This window comes from Limulus polyphemus, unplaced genomic scaffold (genome assembly GCF_000517525.1).
Source record: "Limulus polyphemus unplaced genomic scaffold, Limulus_polyphemus-2.1.2 Scaffold1262, whole genome shotgun sequence".
Classification (NCBI taxonomy): Eukaryota; Metazoa; Arthropoda; class Merostomata; order Xiphosura; family Limulidae; genus Limulus; species Limulus polyphemus.
In genome coordinates, this window is record NW_013666872.1 from 283,792 (window position 1) to 304,233 (window position 20,442).

Here is a 20,442-nt window from a genome sequence, read left to right on the forward strand (position 1 = left end):
AGTTAAATGACGAAAAATTAGGTGTATATTTACTTGTGACCACTCAGTGTATATCAGTGGTTACCAAATTTTAACTTCTGTTCTTTTTTCAAGTCTATTTTAGCTTGTTATACAAATGCATATTATTTATACAGCTGACACATTATTTGTTCATTATTGTAGACATATAACTCAGTTTCTTTATCAATTCATAATAATTTTAAATCAAATACTACTCTCCCAGAATGTTTGGTTTGTTGTTAAACACAAAGCTTCTCAGTGAGCTATATGTGCTGTGCCCACCACATAGCTCAAATCCAAAGTTTAAGTATTATAAGCCCTCAAGCTTACTGTCAAGCCATTGGTGGCGCAACAGTCCCATCATGCAGATAAATCTGAATTTCTGTAATTCTTATAATTTCAAAATGGTCTTGTTTTTCATAAACTGTATGTTTCCATTTCAAAATGAGATGTCTCCACAAAAATATTAGTTGAGATAGGTTTATAATGGGTTTCAAATCTTTTGATATTTTTAGAGCCACAAAGAGATGGTAGTAAAACCTAGCATAGCATGATATATGAGTTTGACTGCTCTTTTCTGAAGGAAATATGAGAATTACTGGATTGAAAAGAAAATATAATAATATTAGAACGAAATGCCAATCGCAACCAAGAATCCCACAAATAAACCAATAATACAAGACAATCCCATAGTCCATATAGGAAGTTCTTCTTCAACAGAAGAGAATCATTAAGAGGATCAACAAAACCCACCTTGCTGATAACTACTTTTAGCCATTCAGTAGGATCGAAAAGAACACGTAGAATTACTGAAATCCATTGAGAAGTAGACAAAGGAGGCAAGGCAGGCAGAAAAATATTACTTACATGTCATCTTGAAAGGAACGTAGTAAGTTAAAATTCTAAAATCCTAATCAGCTCTTGCTAGTGTGTTTCTCCTGGATGGTAAACTAACATGGTTGAAATCCTGCAAAGACAAATGGTGCAGGGAAAAATCTCTCTCTTAGGATCAGGGAGACAAGTACCTTGTAATAAGGCACACTAGGCTAAGATGTCAGAGGAGTATAAGTCATGCAGTAACAGAAAAAAGTAAAAATAGTAAGAACTGTAGCTTAGGAAGACTTAAATTTAAAAATTTAATCCAGATACTCTACCTAAAACAATCAGGAGAATGAGGGTAAGTGATAACAAATAAATACTTTGAAGAAGAAAATCTCAAAATGAGAGAAATCATAGCTGCAAAGCAGAAAGCTGACAATGGGGTGAAAGTAAAAGACCCTGTAACAAAAAACAATGTGATGGTCAAGAGCTTCAGAAATAAGATGGATAGAGGAAGATAATTCTGCTGAAAGGCTATTAATATTTAGCTGATTTCTAAAAATATAAAGATTCAAGAACTGAATCATACAACATCAGGCACAAAAGTAATTATTTCAAAACTTATAATAGGACATACCTGAGAAGAAAAGAAAAAGACAAATCAAACCAGTAGAAGCTTTTTCAGAAAAGGAATATATTGAAAATCCTGTTTTTCAGACAATGAAATGAATAGGCCAACGCAAAAGATAGATCACTTTTTTATCACCATGAGAAAAGATCCAGATGTTCTACTCTTGAGCATTGTGAAATCCACTAGCAGACAATACATAATTAATCACCTGAATGAGTTAATCAATATAGTCATGAGATTTCCCTGCACATTACAGGCAGTCTATGTGAGTAACTAGCACCTCCAAAGAGCTTGCAAAGTATCCAATATTGGTAAAAACATCTGTAGCAGTAGTTAATTTTGACCTCAGGATTCATGGTGAATGAAGTTAACAGCACAAAGATCAGCAAGAAATTCTGTTTTCTGACAAGATAGCAGAGTTTATGTATGTCCTCCTTATGCATGTGCAATAAGTCAAGTGGAAGATGAGAGGGTGTAGAACTCATAAGTTGATGTATGCTCTGCATCGTGTAAAGTCAAGATTTTCGACAGCATGAAAGCAAATTCAATAAGGAAAGATTTTTTTAGATATTTCAAAGATAAGTCTACTTCATTTTAGTATCTTGTCTGGCTGCTGATGCATTTTTTCACATGCCTCTTAGTTATTCTGCTGCAGGTTCTTGCACACCTCTGGTGTAGTGCGTGATCTTTTAAGTTATGATAAAGAATCTCTTTTCTATAGAGATTTCTCTAAATACAAATTTATTATCATTAACTTCTGATCAAAATAAGCTATCTACATGGATCAAAACGAAAAATTAAGCCAGTATAATAGCTTACTCAATATATCATTACAATATGATTAGAATGTACTGAATCATCAGTTGAGTTCACCCAGCTTTGGAAACATGTTTCTGAATATATATAGGAAATATTTTAAAAAACTTTACACTTACAGTTTCCATCTGTCTTTTTAAATTAATAAAGAGATTTGCAAGTGTGGCAATGGCAACTCGTGCAACTGAAGTCCGTAAGTTTTGAATCTCTCTAATAACAGCTAGTACCACAGAATGAAGATGACAATGCACCACTGATGAATGAAAACTAGCCAAATGGTCTAGGTTCTTCATTGCTTCCACTTGTTTGGTCCTGAAATATTAAATATATAAGAAATTACAACAAAATTCATAGGTTAATTATTAGCAATGAACAATTAATATTTACTTCTAATCAGAGCAACTTACCTACTTAAGAGTGAAATTAGAAATCAACCTGATAATAAGCATAACTAATTGGATATACTTTCCTGCATATAAAAATTAGAATGCATTGTTTCTTCACTTGGGTACCCTTGTTGATAATGGTATTTTTGGCTGTGGTTCCAATAATAATGCATGAGGTTTGGCCAGCTTAAGTTTAGGTTAGTCATAAATCCATGTAGTAAGCTAACAATGCATTAAAATCTCTGTACTAAAAGTATAATGATAAAAATAAAACTAAAAAGTAATAAAATTAGATACATTAAACAGTTTAACCAATACTGTTAATGAAAGTAGCAATAAAAAATTATAATATAGCATACCTTACTTATAGAACACAGAAACAATAGCTGTTGGCTAAACTGTTATCATAGAAGTAATTTTCTTTGAAAAACGTGACATCAGTATAATAAGCTGACACATCTTATGACCAATGTACACTGATTACACACCTCCATAAGTGTAACTTTAGGAGTGTGGCATCTGTGACAAATTACTATGAAATATGTTACTGTTTAGTTGTGTTGAACCAAGTAATAAGAATTTACCAACAGTACAGCCAAAAAAACTAATGTTTATAAAGATACAAAATAAGAAATTAAATAAACACTTACAGAGAAAACAACATGAAAACGTACTATGAGTTGTGTTTAACAAAACCACTCGCACATGAATTAACCCCTGTCACTTATCAAACACATAAAGCAGGCAAAGGAAGTAATAAATAAAGTTAAAACATCTATAAAAGCCAAAAACGAAACATGATAAGACTGTATAAAGTTACAACACTCATTAATATATCAAAAAAAGTAATTAGCAAAAACCACTGTTGCTAAACTAATGATGTAATATCATACTATATATGGAACTGTTATATAGCAAGTATTAATTAACAATATATGGTAAGACCTTAAATAATGGGAAATAAAAACCATTGATGGTCAATACTATAAAGTGGTTCACTATTACCCTCAACAATTTCCAAAGGAACAAAAGTGTAGATATGAAAGTTTTTTAAAGAACATGATATTCTATAAAACTTCTAAACCCATATTTACTAACAAAGGAAGATTGTTGAATTTCCCATAGAATTAACATTTTTCTTACCTGAAAATATATTTCAGATGGTTACTCACTTATCTACACAACAAAGAGCTATTGTCTTGTGCTACTTCCATGAAGATTTTTGCCATGTCACAAAATCTGAATGAATATTCCACCTTACCACCTTTTTATGTGTATTGCACTAGAGCTATGATGTAATCATCATTATAGTCCTCCACTAGAATCCTCAAAAGAGAAAGAACCTCTTGCACAAGAAAAGATGAAGATAGGATAGCTTTGGTAATCAGATACTCCATGACTTGTTTGTGTGAATGGTTCAGTCTGCACTTCATACCAATCAAAAGAGACTTACAAGTCAATAAGATATTGGTGTGGGGTGCTGATAATCTTGTAGAACTTGATCAGCCAACCAAAAAGCAAGAGGGAGCCAGTCATCCAGATCGTAGTGGGAACGTAGATACAAAAATGCATCCTCCATGTGAATGCACTCATGATGATTGAAAACATACAGGGCCATAAGTAACCTGAAAGGAAGTGCCCAGAACAAAAACAATGTGATTGTCATGAAAAAACCAGAGACAATTTTGAGCAGCTGTACAAATTAGGATGTGGAGAAAAACATTCGAAACATTTATTTTGGCCATTCACAGTCTAGAATAGAACACTTATCTCAGATTGAGAAAATTCCCATCTTGAATTGGGGGATGACAAAAAAATTGGTTCATGGATAAGAGATCTATTCCAAGGCACCAATCTCCTGTCTTTTTGGTAACAAAAAAGAGACATGAGTAAAAACCCCAAAGGGGGTTTAGGACCTGTTTCATGACATTCATGACACATTGAAAATACACGGCCTCTTCCAGGTGTCGAAACTGCTCAAGCTCTGAGGGAGTGAAAACCAACCAGAAAAAGAGGAAGATGAGTACAAAAAGACAGGAAAGTCCATGAGAAAGCATCTTTGTGACTCAAAGGTTGTTTGCAAACGATGTCCACAGAAAACAAGAGCAAGAGAATGAGGAACAGAAGAGAGTGCAACTAGACAAGACAGGAAACCTGTTGGGACCCCTGGGCTAAGAAAATCAGAAAATTAAAGTAATCAGAGAAAACTGCTGACAAACAGTCTCAGCTTGAGTTAACAAAGTGTAAGGAACACCTTCAAAGACCTCATTTAAAAGGAAGGATACCATACAGAGAGGTCTTAGTGATAAGACTGGGAGAGGCAAACACTCAAAAGTAAGGTATCCCAACTAAGAAAATCCCAGAAACAACGAAACCAAGTTAACTTGGGCACAATGAAAAAAAATATAAAAGGAAGGGTGTAAAAACAAGTATGTGTTAGTTTCCCCAGTAAAGCTGACAGAGTTATGAGGTAAAGCCACAAAATGAAGGTGAAGTATGGACAGATAGCAAATAAGTTGAGTAAGTAAGATGCAAAGATGAACAGATTGGAAATGAGAAAGATAAAAAAAGAAAGATGGAAAAAATAGAAGATCTCCAAGCTGAAAGAAGAGGCTCAAGTGATGGAAGCAAATGCAACAAGACAGCCCAAGCAAATGGAGAAAGAGAAAACAAAAACCTGTGTAATCTAAGTAATGAAGATGAAATTACCTGAACCCCGTTGAGAAGAGGGAACTAAAAGATAAAGCAGGCATGGAAACAACATTGGTGAGACTCATTGAAAGATTGGGCTAGCTTAGATGAAGTAACAGACACAGAAGGTAAGGAATCATTGATTTGAGATTACAATAGAATCAACCACCAGGTGCACAATGATGGTAATATCATTGACCATCAGGTGTACCTCCAATCACCATTACAATATTAGATGACTCCTGTTGAGAAATGACAGAATATTGAGAGATTTCATAAACATGAATGCGTAATTCAGATGATCCATGAAATTTACTTTATTTTAGAAATAATACTTGGCCTGATATATCTATAGTGCATAGGCCTAATGATGATACTGAAGAGTACTTAACTAAACCTGTACATTGGATTAAAACAACAAGAACTAGTACTGTACAAGAAGCTTTATCACAGACAATAGGACATGTATCCCAAAATTACAAATCTGATTAAAAGAAAAAAGTCTAATCAAAAATAATATGAAGTTCTAACTGATATATTTAAAATTTGGTTTCTTTCTTTCTCATAATCAAGAAATAAAGACTATACTACAAATGATAATGAAACTTTCAAATAATAAGTGCAAAAATGTTGTTAATTCCTAAGAAAAACATATACAAACAAAGCAGTGCTGAAGAAAGTATAAGCCTTTGTTCAAATGCTAGTGCTCATGGGGATTAATTTACATGGAGGATGTACTGCCCTCCTTTTGATGGAGGGTTATGGTTTAATGATTATTACATTATAGGCTCATGCAATACATATTAGTACATGTATGGGTTGGGACTTCATTCAAGGCTTGTGGCATCTCCAAAAACCTCACAGGAATGACACAAGATAATAACTCTGTTGTGCAGAAAAGTGAATATATATTTTTGAATTAAATTAATTGTGTGTTTAAAATGTGCAATGAGAAACCATGTTTGTGAAAATGAGAGTGAGTTAACGAATTCTATCCATAAAGTCTTGTAATAATGAACAAATTCTATTGTATCTAATAAGGTTTAAGTAGTAAACATTGTAACATAACTTATTTGGAGTATTCATATTTGGAATGTACAAGTTTATTGCTTCAAAGTTGAAAGTGTTTTATTCAAAATTTTGGATTTGAATGTTAGATTAGTGATGCTGATATCTAAATCCAGATACTATACTTTGTGAAAGAGCTTTTTCTAGAATGAGCTTCAGGAAGTTCATTTGCTAAGCTGTGTCTAGAAAATCTTGATAATTTGGTATAAGAAAATCATATATATAGATATACAGGTGCAATTAACATACAAAGCTTTACTCTAGTCTTTCTAACCAAGATTTGTAATGTATGAAAATTCCAGTCCAAATAAATATAAATCTGCAATTTGTGAGCTGAAATTACCTACCATTGGAATTCCTTTTACCAGTTAGAAGACACACTGACCAACTTACACAAATGTGTTTTCAAGTGAAATATACATGGCCTACAAGAATTCATTTGATGTGAAACAGTGATCATTTTCATGAGTAACATTGTCATAAAAGTTATATATTTACTGATGCAGAAGATTATCTTACTAAAATTATTAAAAGACCTTGAAACTGATAATGAGACTCTTTTTAATTTTATTAATAGGAAGACTAGTGTAAATATTACTCGCAAAGTAACATATAAACCTCTGAGACCTCTTGTTTGATAAACTTCTAAAAAGTCTTGTAACAAACTATCCTATGCCCAAGACTATGTGGCTGATGTTTAATCTATTGAAAAAACATGGATTATTTATAAACTGATAACTTGGAGAAACACTACATTCATTTTAAAACTGTTTGTTAAGCCCACAGGAGTAAATTGTAATTTGTATTTTCACCCAATAGTACTCTCTTCCCACTAGTTTCGTGCATAAACCAGACAAATTTTTACACTGTATGAATTCTACAGGTAGAATGCAAAACTCTTCAAAAGTATGTTCTTGAGAGCCTAAGTGCTGAAAGAGGAAATTTGGGCATTTCTTATTTACTTGAAGACCTGTCGCCATTCATTCCGTTTCTCAAAAATTGCAATGTCTTGTATACATATTAAACATCACATTTTCTACAATATACAAGTTTTAGTACTGCAGTGTAATTCATGAAGATAATTATTATTTACAGAAAACTTTTTGTTTCTATTGTAGCTAGCAGATGTATTGTTACAAATTATGTAGCCACAACTCGATTTTTTTAAAATAACCTTTTAAGTGCTGTAACATTAGCTATTATCAAATGATTCAGATATTAATCATTCTCAAAGTCTGGTAACAAGAGAAATTTGAAACTGACAAAGTCTCAAACTTTCAAGTTTGTGTATTCACCTCAAAATCAATGTTTGTTTTCATGAGAAAAATGGTATCACATGAGATAAGTTAGGGGTGCAACTTGAAAACTACTGTACAGTAATTCGAACTAAGCTACTGTTTAACAAATGGAAGCAAATGATTGAAGAAATAATATGATCATTTGAATAAAATACTATCTTGAACCTTTGACAGTTTTCATCTGCCACATGAAGCCAAAGAAATATATTATCCAACAACATGAACATTCATCTTGACTGATCAATTATTAATATTATAAAATAAAATACACTACTGCTCAACTAGCTTATTGTAAATAATTGAGACTCACTCTGTGATTTCCCAAACAAACTCAAATTGTACTTATTTGACTCTTTGCAGTAGTTTTTATAGAATTTAAAAACAAAAAACACATTTTTTTTGCTAACCCTATAATGATATATACACGTATAATAAAAAAACTTTATAATTTTATAAAGACAAGTAAGAATCAACATATACTTAACCCTAGTTAGCTATAGTAATACAGAAAGTTTTATTGCTACAAAAAGTATTGAAATAAGAAAATCAAAACTATAAAAACTGAGTTACTTACAATTTCATCCCTACTTTGGATTAGGCTAACATAATTACAGTGATTTGTCAAAGTAGGGATGAATTTTTTTAAATTTTAAGTAACTCACTTATTGTAGTCTTGACATTCTTGTTTAAATAGTTTTGTAGCATTAAGCTTTCTATATTACTATAGCTAGCTAAGGTTACGTATATATCAATCTCTACTTGCATTTATAAAATTCAAAATGTATACATCATATTTGTTTGTTTCCTTTTCATTAGCTATATTTTTGTGCACCAGCAATACCAAGTGTGGGGCATGAGTATACCTGATTTTATTTCATTACTCCTGAGAATCTCTACCAACCTAGCCTCAAATCTAATTATTTGTCCAGAGTAGTGCATCATCCTTTATATATATATATACTAGTATCTTTTTTGATATAAGAAAGGAATCATCGTGACCCCAGAAAGAAGAGTTCTGTGAAAGAATTAGAGTAATAAGGTTCATAATTTTTTCTGTATGCTTGTCCAGAAAAGTCACTTACTTACTTATTTAGATGAATATTCGTTGAAATAGTGAAATTTTGATTCACTCCATAGACACATATATAGCAATTTTGGCAGCTTTACAAGTACAATGAGCATTAGTTTCACTTAATTAATACTGTGAAATAGTCATTGTTAATATTGAGACATTTTAAATGTGGTTTTAAATGGGCAATTTTTATGGTGACCATTTTGTTTCATCACTACCATACTTAATGATAATTTTCTCTTTTTTTTTTTTCTTGAAAAATTCAACATACCTTACAAACTGTTAATTTTCATAGTTTTTCTAAAATTTCAATGTAAAAGGAATTCATGAAACCTTTGTCAATAAAAATATAAAAATTGTAAGTCTAAATTCAAAATGACAAAGCAGTGTTTAAAAACAGTTTAAAGTTAAAATGAAGAATACTCTGTTTATATACAAAATATACAAAAGAATAATAAGAACAGCAAAAAACCAAACCTCTGAAGTTTGTGTATTTTATGGGCAAACCTTTCATTCAAAAACTCCTTTACTTGTAAAAAAATAATATAACACTGACAGTTGGTGTTTTTCTAGTGAACATCTACACAATAAGCTATCTGCACTCTGTCTACAATGGATAATAAAAACTCAGGATTCGAGTATTTAAGTCCATAAATAGTAAACTTACTATTGACTCACTGAATAGCACCAAGAGAAGGATGAATATCTTCTCTGAAACTTAAATATTTGTCTTAGGTAACTTTGTTATATACAATTTTAGTGGTCTTTGTAAATTAAACATCACATTAACAAACTCTATATAAGCAAGTTAAAATGATCTCAAGTTTTAAAAATGTAAAGTTTCTTAATTTCTTGTGTCAATTAAAAATTAAAATACAATATACTACAAAGTGCAAGTAAATTAACAGCCTTGTTCCAATCAAGGCTACATGAGATCTACCACAAGATAGCTGCAGATAAAAGTAATAACATTATGAAAAGATCAAACATATTGGTGAGTATGACGTGGCTGTCCATTCAAATTATTTTAAGATCTTAAACCAATGATGAACAAAGTTAACATACAAAAGACAGTTTGCTCATTCACAAACAGAAGCTACAACTTAATCAGGTTATTTCACTGCTTCTCATTGAAAGATGTAGAAACAGGCCTGATATTAATAATTAGTTCTGTGGTACACTTTTATCACTTTGCATGATATAGCATAGGCTAACAATTCACAAATTTTATATTCTTTTACAAAACCAAAATTGATTAGCAACAAATCTTTACTTAAAGTGCCCCAATAAGTAAATAAAATCAAAATGCTCTAATAAGCATGGCAATTATTCAAGCATATCAAAATTGAATAAACAGCTCTCTATAAAATGAAGAAGTTTTCTTTTTAAAATTTTTTATTCATTACTTCTTCTTGGTGACATAAAGATTGCTAGAAGTTCGTATTTATATTTGCATCAGAAAAAATTTATGAGATATAAAACAGAAGTAAAAAAAAAAACTTGCCAGTTTTCATCGGATATGGAATTCAAAATTTCTCTTAATGCTTTCTCAGGATTTTTGGAAATATTGTCATATTCTGAATGTCCACCACCACCACCAGTTTTTTGGTCTCCAGCATTACTTGGCTGATGTTCTTGGTTTGGAGGTCCAGCAACATTTTGGTGTACATTATTAAGTACCTGATACTGTTCATTTGAACTGGGTCTAGTGAAAGTGCATACAAAAACTTATCAGCCAAGTTATATACTTTTATACATTTTTCTAAGATGTAATGAGTATTTACTGGTTAAAAGATCTCTCATTTTATACAGCAAAATATCACTCAAATTTAGTTCTTATATCTTGATCATAACAAATAACATTTATCATACGAAATTTTGAGGGTGTACATCATCCAGTGCAACATGTAAGAAGGTGAAATAATTTGCACCTGTGACTCTCACAATTGGATGACTGCTTTAACCAGCTGAACTATTCCATCTTGAATGCTGGAAGCCTCAGTTGTATTACTTTGTTGGTTATCAAGAATAATATTTGACAGAACTCTGAAAGCTTGTAAAGCTCAGAATATATTTATTTATTTCACTTCTTAAGAAAACGTCTAACTTCAGAAGATAGTGCTCCAGCCTTAAATTAAAATGTATACACAAAGATCACTTAAAATTGGCACTTCCAACAAAGAAAGTCAATACATAGGTTCTGAGCTTTATAACCTTGATGGGTAAACTCAAGTGTCTTGTAAAATTCTATACATAATAACAAATGAAGTGAAAAGCTGAGTTAGCTAAAGCATCAGATGGAGTAGTAGGGTCACTGGTTTCGATTCTACACAATCTCAATTTTCACAACTTCAGAAAATATAGCATGTCAGCATGGCTATGCTATTTTCATGGTATTCAAACATTCAAAATCAATCCTACACAACACTTTAAGCATCTAAAGTTATGAAAAAAATTCAAACACCAACTAAGGGAAGGATAACATCTTACAATCAGAATAGGTAAATGTCTTACCTCTGTGGAAATAAAATGTAACTTTATTATGTGCCAACATTCATATTTTGTGCTTAGACTGAATAAAAATTATCAATGAACTTCTTTTTTGGATTGTACTATACTAATAATACAAATGATTTTTTGTATTAATGTTGGTTTTCCTATAAAATAAAATAAAATATATATGGGATATGTAAATGAATGTAGATTATTCAAAATTTATCTTCCAAATTCTAGTTCTTTGTGGCTCGAAAAGCTAAATATTAATTCATTGTGCAGTATCTATTCCTGAACATTGTTTATATTATGCCAATTTTAAATACACTAACTTTTTGCTATTTGTTATTAGTTGGTATAATTTTTTGTATAGATTTCTATAAATATCAGTTAGCATTATATTTCTCTGGATCTTTTTGTTTTCCAATATTTGCACAAAGCTACTAATGGCTATCTGTGATAACCATCCATAATGTTGAGCTGATAGACTTGAGGGAAGGCAGCTAGTCAAAAGCATCCACTGCCAACTCTTGGGCTATTCTTTTCTGACCAAATAGTAGTATTTGATTGTCACACTTACAATGTCCACTGCCCCACAGTCCAGAGCTCAATTCGTTTTTTTTTTTTATGTTAATGGGAGATGAATGATAGACCCACAGTCTAGCGCATTACCCAATGGGCCATGCTCAGTCTATTTCTCTGAAGATGCAATGGGTAACCCAATTACAGCTTAGTTTGGTGTATGAACTGAAAAAAAAACTAACAAACATCAAATGCTAAGCAATTCCTAAGTGGTTAAAAAACCGATACTGTAGAAACTATATGATTAACTACTGATACATTTATATAAAATTTGTATATGCGAAACAACTTTCAACAGTTACAGGAATTGATTGTGACTGTCAGCTCCACAAATATGTTCTTAATACATGATGCTCCAAATAGTATGGTATATTCAATTTGCACCTAGCAATAAAATTAAAATAATGCAAAAAAACAATTTGAAATTATGCACCATAAAAGTGCTAATTATGCAGAAAACTATACACTGACTATGTTGCAAAATTTGAGATAAAGCAAGACTTGCCTAAAGTAAAAACAGCTTAAAACACTAATACTTGAAAGGATTTTAGAGATAATTAACACAATTTCATCAATCTATAAAAATAATATGATTGCGTTTGTCTGTCTAAAACTTTTCTCAGAAATTTATCGATCATATGCTACAAATTTCATATCACTAGAAAAGCCTTTGTCCGAGAAGTCCAGATTACATACTGGCTTTACAATTCAGAATAACCTTAACTCTTCTTAGTAACATTTTTTAATGCAATGAATATGCTACACAATGACATAACGTTGTTGTCATCACATGATGACTGGCTTTGATTTCGACTTTAGTTTTTTATTTGCAAAGTATTTCACACAAATAACACTTAATCCGCATGTAATTTACTTAAAAAAAAAAAATAGTATTACACTAAATACAATTGCTGTGGGCTTTCTCGACTTATTTAAGTCTAAAATATGTATGCACAGTTTGCTCAAACACTTTTAGAACACGCCTTCAGACGTTTCTGCATATTCAGCTAAGTTTGCCTTCATTACAACTTTACATTTACTTTACTTTCCAATAACTTACCTTTGGTACATTTCATAGCCTGCTATGAATACCTTTTAGCTACTTTTTTTCTTTATTATGGGTTTTATTCTTCATTTTTGTGAGTTTCTTTGTTTAAATTTGTAAAACGTGTCATATGCTCATAACCGTTTCATATTCTGTACACTTTATAAATACCATTACTATACTTTATTGTTTAATTTATGTGTAGTTTTATTAAACAAAGTTATGTTTACTTGAGTTTGTTTGCCTGACCTCGTAAAATGTTTTCAAATAGTTCTTGTTTTGTTTGTAGTTAAGCACAAAGCTACACAATGGGTTTCTAAGGGTATAAGTCTGCAGACATACCACTGTACCATTGGTGGGCTTTTCAAATAGACCAGGATTTATTGACTTAACATATAATGCCTGCAAGAAAGCACAACTTAAATGCCATGTGTGAAAATAATAAAGAAAATTCAAGCGAAGGGCATGAAAACAACTGTAAATGTTTCGCAGGTCGTGGTTAGTTTAACACATATTTTCTTTATAAAATAATTAAAATAAACACACTTTTAGACTGTAGACATCTTTTGAAAGGCCATTAATCAGGCTGTCTGTCCAGCACACACCACTAACTAAGACATACGAAACAAACTAAATCATAATTAAATCACAAATTATAAATCTGGTAACATCAAACTAGACTTGACTAAGATAAGAAATCCAAACTTTGCTTATGTAGCAATTATTCAATCATATACAAATGACACAAAAAATGCTTGAACCTAATAATTACATTAAACAGATAGAAGACTATCTTTTTTTTTAAAGAGATACTTACATGTTCCTTTTTGTAGTTGGGGAAGTCAGGAAAGGCTTTTTCTTTGCTGGAAGGAATGTATGTAGTTTTCTCAATATGCTTATTAAGATTTTTTGTAAGTGATTCAATTAAAACCTTTACAGCATACATAAATTTCACAGATGGGTTTTATTGTAACAATTAAACTTATAAACAAGGTACTTCTTATACTACTGGATAAATTTCGATAATTAAAAAATATCCCACCTAATTTAATAGACAGCCCTATGTGTAGAAATTATGAAACACACAAGTTTAAATATTTTAATTTTAAGCTACATACGTACTGTATGCTCAGACAGAATGCAAAAGCTTCTTACCTACAGTTGTCTGTTTGACAGTTTTATGGGGCTGATGATCTTGCAACTTGGGAAGTTGTTCTTTCCACTCGATAGAAGCTTCAGACACTGGAAATTGCTTTCTCCTATAAATCGTTGGTAAAGTAGTAATTAAACACTAACAATTACATTGATAACACCATATGAAAGTCAGGTTTATTAGGAGAGAGAATAATAAACTTTTTACAATAGTTACTATTAATAATCTACATTGTAACCTTACGAAAGGACCTGATAAACTAGTAGAAACATATGGTGGTTTTCCACTTAAAGCAAATTCTTTGTGGGTCTTATGAGTTAAAGGTTGCAGAGATTATTACAATTTGATAAGTTATTTTACCAATTACAAGCTGAATATGTCACTTTAGTGACCACAAACAAGGAACACTATTTAGGGATACTTATATTTTAATCCTGTGGATTCCGATGGGTCAAAGTGTACTTCTCACAACTTTTTCACAGAGTTACATTCAAAATTTAATTAAACAACCTTATTATTAATGAGTGTCAATAAACTTGACATTAAAGGGTTGTTAATTTTAATATTACCTATGTTTTAATTTCTTCATTTAAGAGGAAACATTTAAAAGAAATATCAATCTTCACTCCTCTGTCACTTGACATGTCTGTGCTCTGATCTTTCCCATTTATCTTCAACAATACAGCTTCTATAGTGCCTAACCATTTATTGAAAAGGAAGAATATGAAACCTGAACCTCCTACCCTTTAAATTACTGAGATATAAATAAATTTGTTATATCCATTAGAGAAGCTCTTTCCACCTTGAATGTAGTTTTTAACTGACTCAGTTAACACTTTTAAAGCATACTCAAATTACACAAAAAATGCTAGAACCTCATAATTATATTAAACACTGAAGTTATGTTTCTAACACAAAAATCCACAGAGGCTATTCAAATGAAATAAGAAAAACTGTACGATGTAAAGGAGTATATTTATTCTTAGCACCTTAGACTCATACTAACTCTATAAAGGCTTCATAAATTCATAAGAAAAACTTCAGTAAAAATACTTTATTACAGATGGAATTTTTTAAACTTATTTATAGCTTACTTAGAAAACCAGATAAAATAGATTATTTTTATTCCCGATTTTTTGTGTTCTAAAATGCATATTTGAAATCTCCATGAATTATTTTTTGGACAACCAATATAATGACAAAAAAGTAGATTTACTGAAGCATGGCTTCCAAATATAAATGACCTTAACACTGATATAGATATATATTTTTATTTATTTCATTTTTTTAACAAAAGTAATTAATGTGTAAAAATTAGAAACTTCATAGGTTAGGTCACAATATTTATCTTGATAAAGTTACAGCTTTCACAGTTAGCACAGGCTGTAACCTGATCATATGTTTATCCTAAGCTGCACTGGAAATATTCTGCTGTGGTTTCTAGCTTTTCAGGTGAAGAGAGAGTACAAAGTACAGTAATAAGTGAAAAAAATTAAAAGCAAGCTGATACAAACAGGTTAGAAGATGAGGCTGTTAGGATAAATAACTGTTATTGTATGTTACAAACTGTAATCATTCCAGAAAAAAAAGGTGTTATTGATTTTATTTTGTATTTTTCAAATTTTCATTTCATTGTGCATTGATGACTTCACCACAGTTAGTGTTAGAGAAAATAAAAGACAAGACAGAAATTTTAATCAAAAATATTTTGCTAGTCATTTAGGAGGTTCTAGAGTTTATCCAAAAGAAATATGAAAAACTGTAAGATGAGAAGGAATACTTTCGTCCTTAGCATGAAAATCACCTTGGACTCAGACTAACTCTATAAATGCTTCATAAATTCACAGAAAAATGTTTAATAAAAATACTTTATTACAAAAACTGATTTTATGTGTGTACAACAGACTTGTAACATTTACCAGACACTTGCCAAATTTCATTTAGATACACTTAGCACATTCAGAGTTATGGTATGTAAACTTTCATGGTTACAAGGTCAGACAAATTGACTGAGTCCATACACATAGAATTAATTAATGAAACAAATTTTCACTCTTTTATCATATAAAAACAAAACATTTTACCATCGAGATATGATACATTTGCAAACACTGAATAACTTTTACACATTATCCCTTTTAGTAGATAATAAGCTTCTCATGAGGGAAATGTTCAATAGGTGGTAAGAGACTGGGAAGAGAAACTATATTTCTTACAATGTCATGGAAGAGTGAAGCAGGAATGAGATAAAGTAGAACATGGATGGAGCAAATGAACCCTCTAGCTATGGGTTCAGTCAGTGAGACCAAGTTTATAACCACAAAGTAACCAGCAGTTTCCATACTATAACTCATAACATAACAGCATACATATGTTTTATTTAATTTTATTCTTTTATTACCTTTTGAACCATGTCTAACTGAGAATTTCATTGCAAATCACTCAGAAAACATGCTGCTCACAGTACCATATACCTCATAAACAATTTTTATTATTCTTTTTATCTAACCTAATAAGTTTCTAATTTTTACACTTTAGTTACCTTTATAGCAATAAACCAAGAATAAAGAAGAAAAAAAATATAGTATTCAGTTTCAAAAATTTCACAAACCACCCCACTTTATCTTTTTCCCCCACTTCAAGCACTACTTATTACATAACTTGTAGAAAAGCAGATAGAAAGAAAACACCACAACTCTGATAAAAAATGCTATGTTTTGAAAATTCACTGTGTCAGCTAGTACCGTATTTCTTTACTAACGTAACCATTCTTTTAGATATAAAATAATATCTGCAGTCTCATTTCGAAGTTATACTTGCAAATAAAAATTTGCTTTATCTATTACATAAAATTCCATATGAAACATTAACAAACAAAAAAAAGATTTGATTCCAGTTGGTTAATATGTCCTTGTTATCAATTAATACTGTTTTTTACAGGACCTTGAAGATAATGTTAGTATTACTACCAGATGGCAGCTACCAGAGTAAATATGTATGCTAAGTTCAATAGTATAAATACCACACTGTTTTCATGTTCACCACCAGTCAGTCTACTGAACTTTCACATCATTACCAGCCAACAACAAATGGAAGTTTCATTGTAGAGAAACCATAGCCATAACCATTACACTACTTAATATAATGTTGTTTTTTTAAGTTTAAAACAAATTGAAAGTTGTTTTTTTTCTACAGTTAACGATTCATACATGATTCTTACCTTTCTTGGTGAACTAGTTCTGGATGGATCACTTGGGATCTTTGCAATTTTTCAACACTGATGTCATGGTTTGTGGCAAAAGGCAACATCTAAGTTATAATAAAAGCAACAAAGACATTTCTAGTCATCTATGTAATTTCTTTATTGTATTCTTTTATAACACACAAAAATTAAATTCAAATGGTTATTTAAATGTTTCCACTATGGTTTTTGTAGTTTGTGGCTCACACAACTTATTTCCTAATGTAAGACATAACACAATATTCAGATAGACACATCGATAGGTAATTATGCAATGAATTTATTTGATGTATTTTTTTATTTGACAAATGAAACCTTGAAGTCTGAGATACGAAATGTTTGATGAACAGTGTACTTCATACATGTACATTATTAGAGAACATTCTTTTCACTCCCAATTACTTACAAAAAAATGGTGAAGTGTATATTTCTTGTAGGCTTATGAAGTTACTAAAAATCTGTTTATATGTATTTTTAAGGAATAATTCAATAACAGTTCTTCACTTTGAATATAACTATCCATTTACTGGATCAGCATTATATAACTTATCACAAGTTTTCTTTAAAATATTATTGGCTATAAAGACATAATACAAAGTTATAGAGTCAACTAAACAAAAGCAAAGCTGAAAAAGTGTTTAATTTAAAAACTGAACACTGAATTTTATTGTTGTAAATCTGTAAACTTATCTCTGACCCATGGAAATGTGCATAGTTTTGTGAGTGTGGTTTTCTTCTTATTCTGTGATGAACATTTATCTCATGCTTCAAGAGAGCTAACACACATTTAATCTGTTGTATACCATTTACAAAAAAAGCTTGAGTCTCAGAAATAATTAGAGCTTAATATATTACACACACACACACACACACATATATATGTGTGCGTGTGCATACACAGACATACAAAATCTTAACCAAAAAATTAAACACTTCTTATCTGAAACTAAAAAAAAACAAGTAGAATTTAAAACAGTGTACAATTAATATGACAATTATTCTAGCTGACCTTTTCTTCTACAAAATATACATTGTAGTTATGCATTATTACATACAAAGACATATTCAAAGCTCTTGGGAAAAGCTTGAAAAGTGTATGTCAAGACCTACAAAAAACTTTTATAGTTGTCTCAAAAAATTAAGCATATATCCAAAAGATCAAGGAACAAGAGTACACTAACAAAGCTCTTAAATATTTCAACATGCATATTTGATAAACTACAGAACTGAAGAGTGGACTTAGTATGTGGCAACAGGTTAATGTATAAATATTTATCAAAGTAAAAAGATCACTACCAGAATTTCGTTTTTTTCTTTTGAATGGTTCACTTTCCTCTCACAATCTACATTATATCCACATTTTAAAGGTTCGGGTCTTCTTGTTCTCTTGTTAAATTCTACACTCCTCAAATTTTCAACATTCAGTTGACCTGTATACTTAAAATGCCTTATCTTTCGCTGATGTGAGGCAGAATTTGTCCGAGCAAGTACAGGTTTCAAAGGAATTGGAGAATCCTTCAACAGATGGGTACCTATATATTGTAAAAAGTAATCACTTAGCTTCTACCAACATTTTCAATTACTTATTTTTAAAACAAACAACATCTGAACAACTCTAAACAACCTTACACATTTTAAGCTTTTTCAGCCTCCTGGAAATTTATATGAACCCATACTCTAAATCTAACTGTAATTTTTTATTATATTTCAGACTCTACCTAGACGTATATGTTAGTAGAGATATAAAGGCTTTATTTTACACCTACACACATATATATATATATATTTAATGCTGATCTTGTTTTTATATTCTAAAGATTAAAATCAATACATATTATTTCAAAAGCTGATTTATGTTTTACTTTATCTTTTTTTTTAAATAGAAAATAAACATCAATCCATTAATCCCTTGCTGAATATCATTAAGTAGTTTTGTCAATTAAAGAAAATACTGTGATTTCTTTTACCATTTCTATTTTTTCATTTTTACAAAAAAATCTAAATTTACCATGCACTTAACATTTATGTACATATATTTTTAATTTTAAAATAATACAAGTTTATTTGTATGTTGTCAGATATACTATTACATTCAATAATAATACTTCAAAGCAATAGACTAGGTTTGTTCATTACGATGTAAAGTTTTCCATTTATCATTATCAGGTGTATACAGATTTTTTTCATTGCAATACAATATTGCAAAATCATTTAATGTGTATGGATGAACACTGTTAATAAATTAAATAGCAATCTTAAAATCACAAAGTAAGTTTACTTTGAATATATATGTTCAAAACATTTAGCCATACCTTTCCTTTTTTCTGGGAAAACATTCTTCTCTTGTTTATTTGAGATATTGTTTATAACGGGATAAGAACAAGATTTTATCCTGTTAGGCTCAGTTCTGTGAAGATTTTCCAGGCTTGAATTCTTTTCCAACAAACCAAAGTACAAAATACTTAGTTCTTATGAGTTTTAAAAAATGCCAGTAAACAAGAAATAAAATCTACCATTACTAAAACTGAGCATCATGCTAATCATAAAGGCATAAACACTATTTCATGATTTAAATAATCTGTTTTCAAAAATTGTTAGCCTGAAGAAAGTAAACATAAATAAGACTAATTTGGTGGTTCACCAGTTTTTCTGAATAATTAGCAGTTAAATTCCATAAAATAATAAAAAAAGAATAATTAATATGGTGTTAAAAATAAATAAATAACATAGTGTTAGAAAATCCTTACTCTAATTTTAATTTGTTGTGACATAAATAAAAGTTAATCCACATCACAATTCAAGCAATTTGTTAATATAAATAGCATCTCAACCATTACTATGACTGTCGTATTTCAGGCAACCTGAACAACCTCATCAGCACTGGATACAAAAAATATAGTGTGACTGATATATTATTATACAGTCTTCTTTAGTTTCACTCAGAAGTTCTTACTAATAATATACAAAAGAAGTCACTCAATAGTAAATAAAAACCTGTTGAATGTTGAGTTGTCTATTTGCTAGTGTTCTACATGTGTTCATACATAGAAGTATTCAACTTACCACATCTACTAAGTTTTCTGAAGAAGTGCATGTTCTACAAGTGTACTGAGTGCACTGCAGTTTGACTGCTACATATTTCTGAAT

At 30.5% G+C, this 20,442-nt stretch overlaps 1 protein-coding gene across 2 annotated transcripts in view; it reads right to left on the reverse strand.

Annotated features, from left to right (window-relative positions):
* Positions 1-20,442, reverse strand: part of LOC106462833 (TOG array regulator of axonemal microtubules protein 1-like) — a 41,347-nt gene that overhangs the window by 13,447 nt on the left and 7,458 nt on the right. Inside the window, exons 3-10 of one of the 2 annotated variants that reach the window (XM_022390229.1) lie at positions 20,359-20,436; positions 19,608-19,728; positions 18,592-18,827; positions 17,275-17,363; positions 14,057-14,160; positions 13,719-13,764; positions 10,286-10,486; positions 2,386-2,578 (exon numbers count right to left, since the gene is read on the reverse strand). In XM_022390229.1, coding sequence (XP_022245937.1) covers positions 2,386-2,578; positions 10,286-10,486; positions 13,719-13,764; positions 14,057-14,160; positions 17,275-17,363; positions 18,592-18,827; positions 19,608-19,728; positions 20,359-20,436 — 1,068 coding nt within the window. The remainder of the gene's footprint in view (positions 1-2,385; positions 2,579-10,285; positions 10,487-13,718; positions 13,765-14,056; positions 14,161-17,274; positions 17,364-18,591; positions 18,828-19,607; positions 19,729-20,358; positions 20,437-20,442) is intronic. The other variant, XM_022390230.1, reaches the window with a different exon arrangement.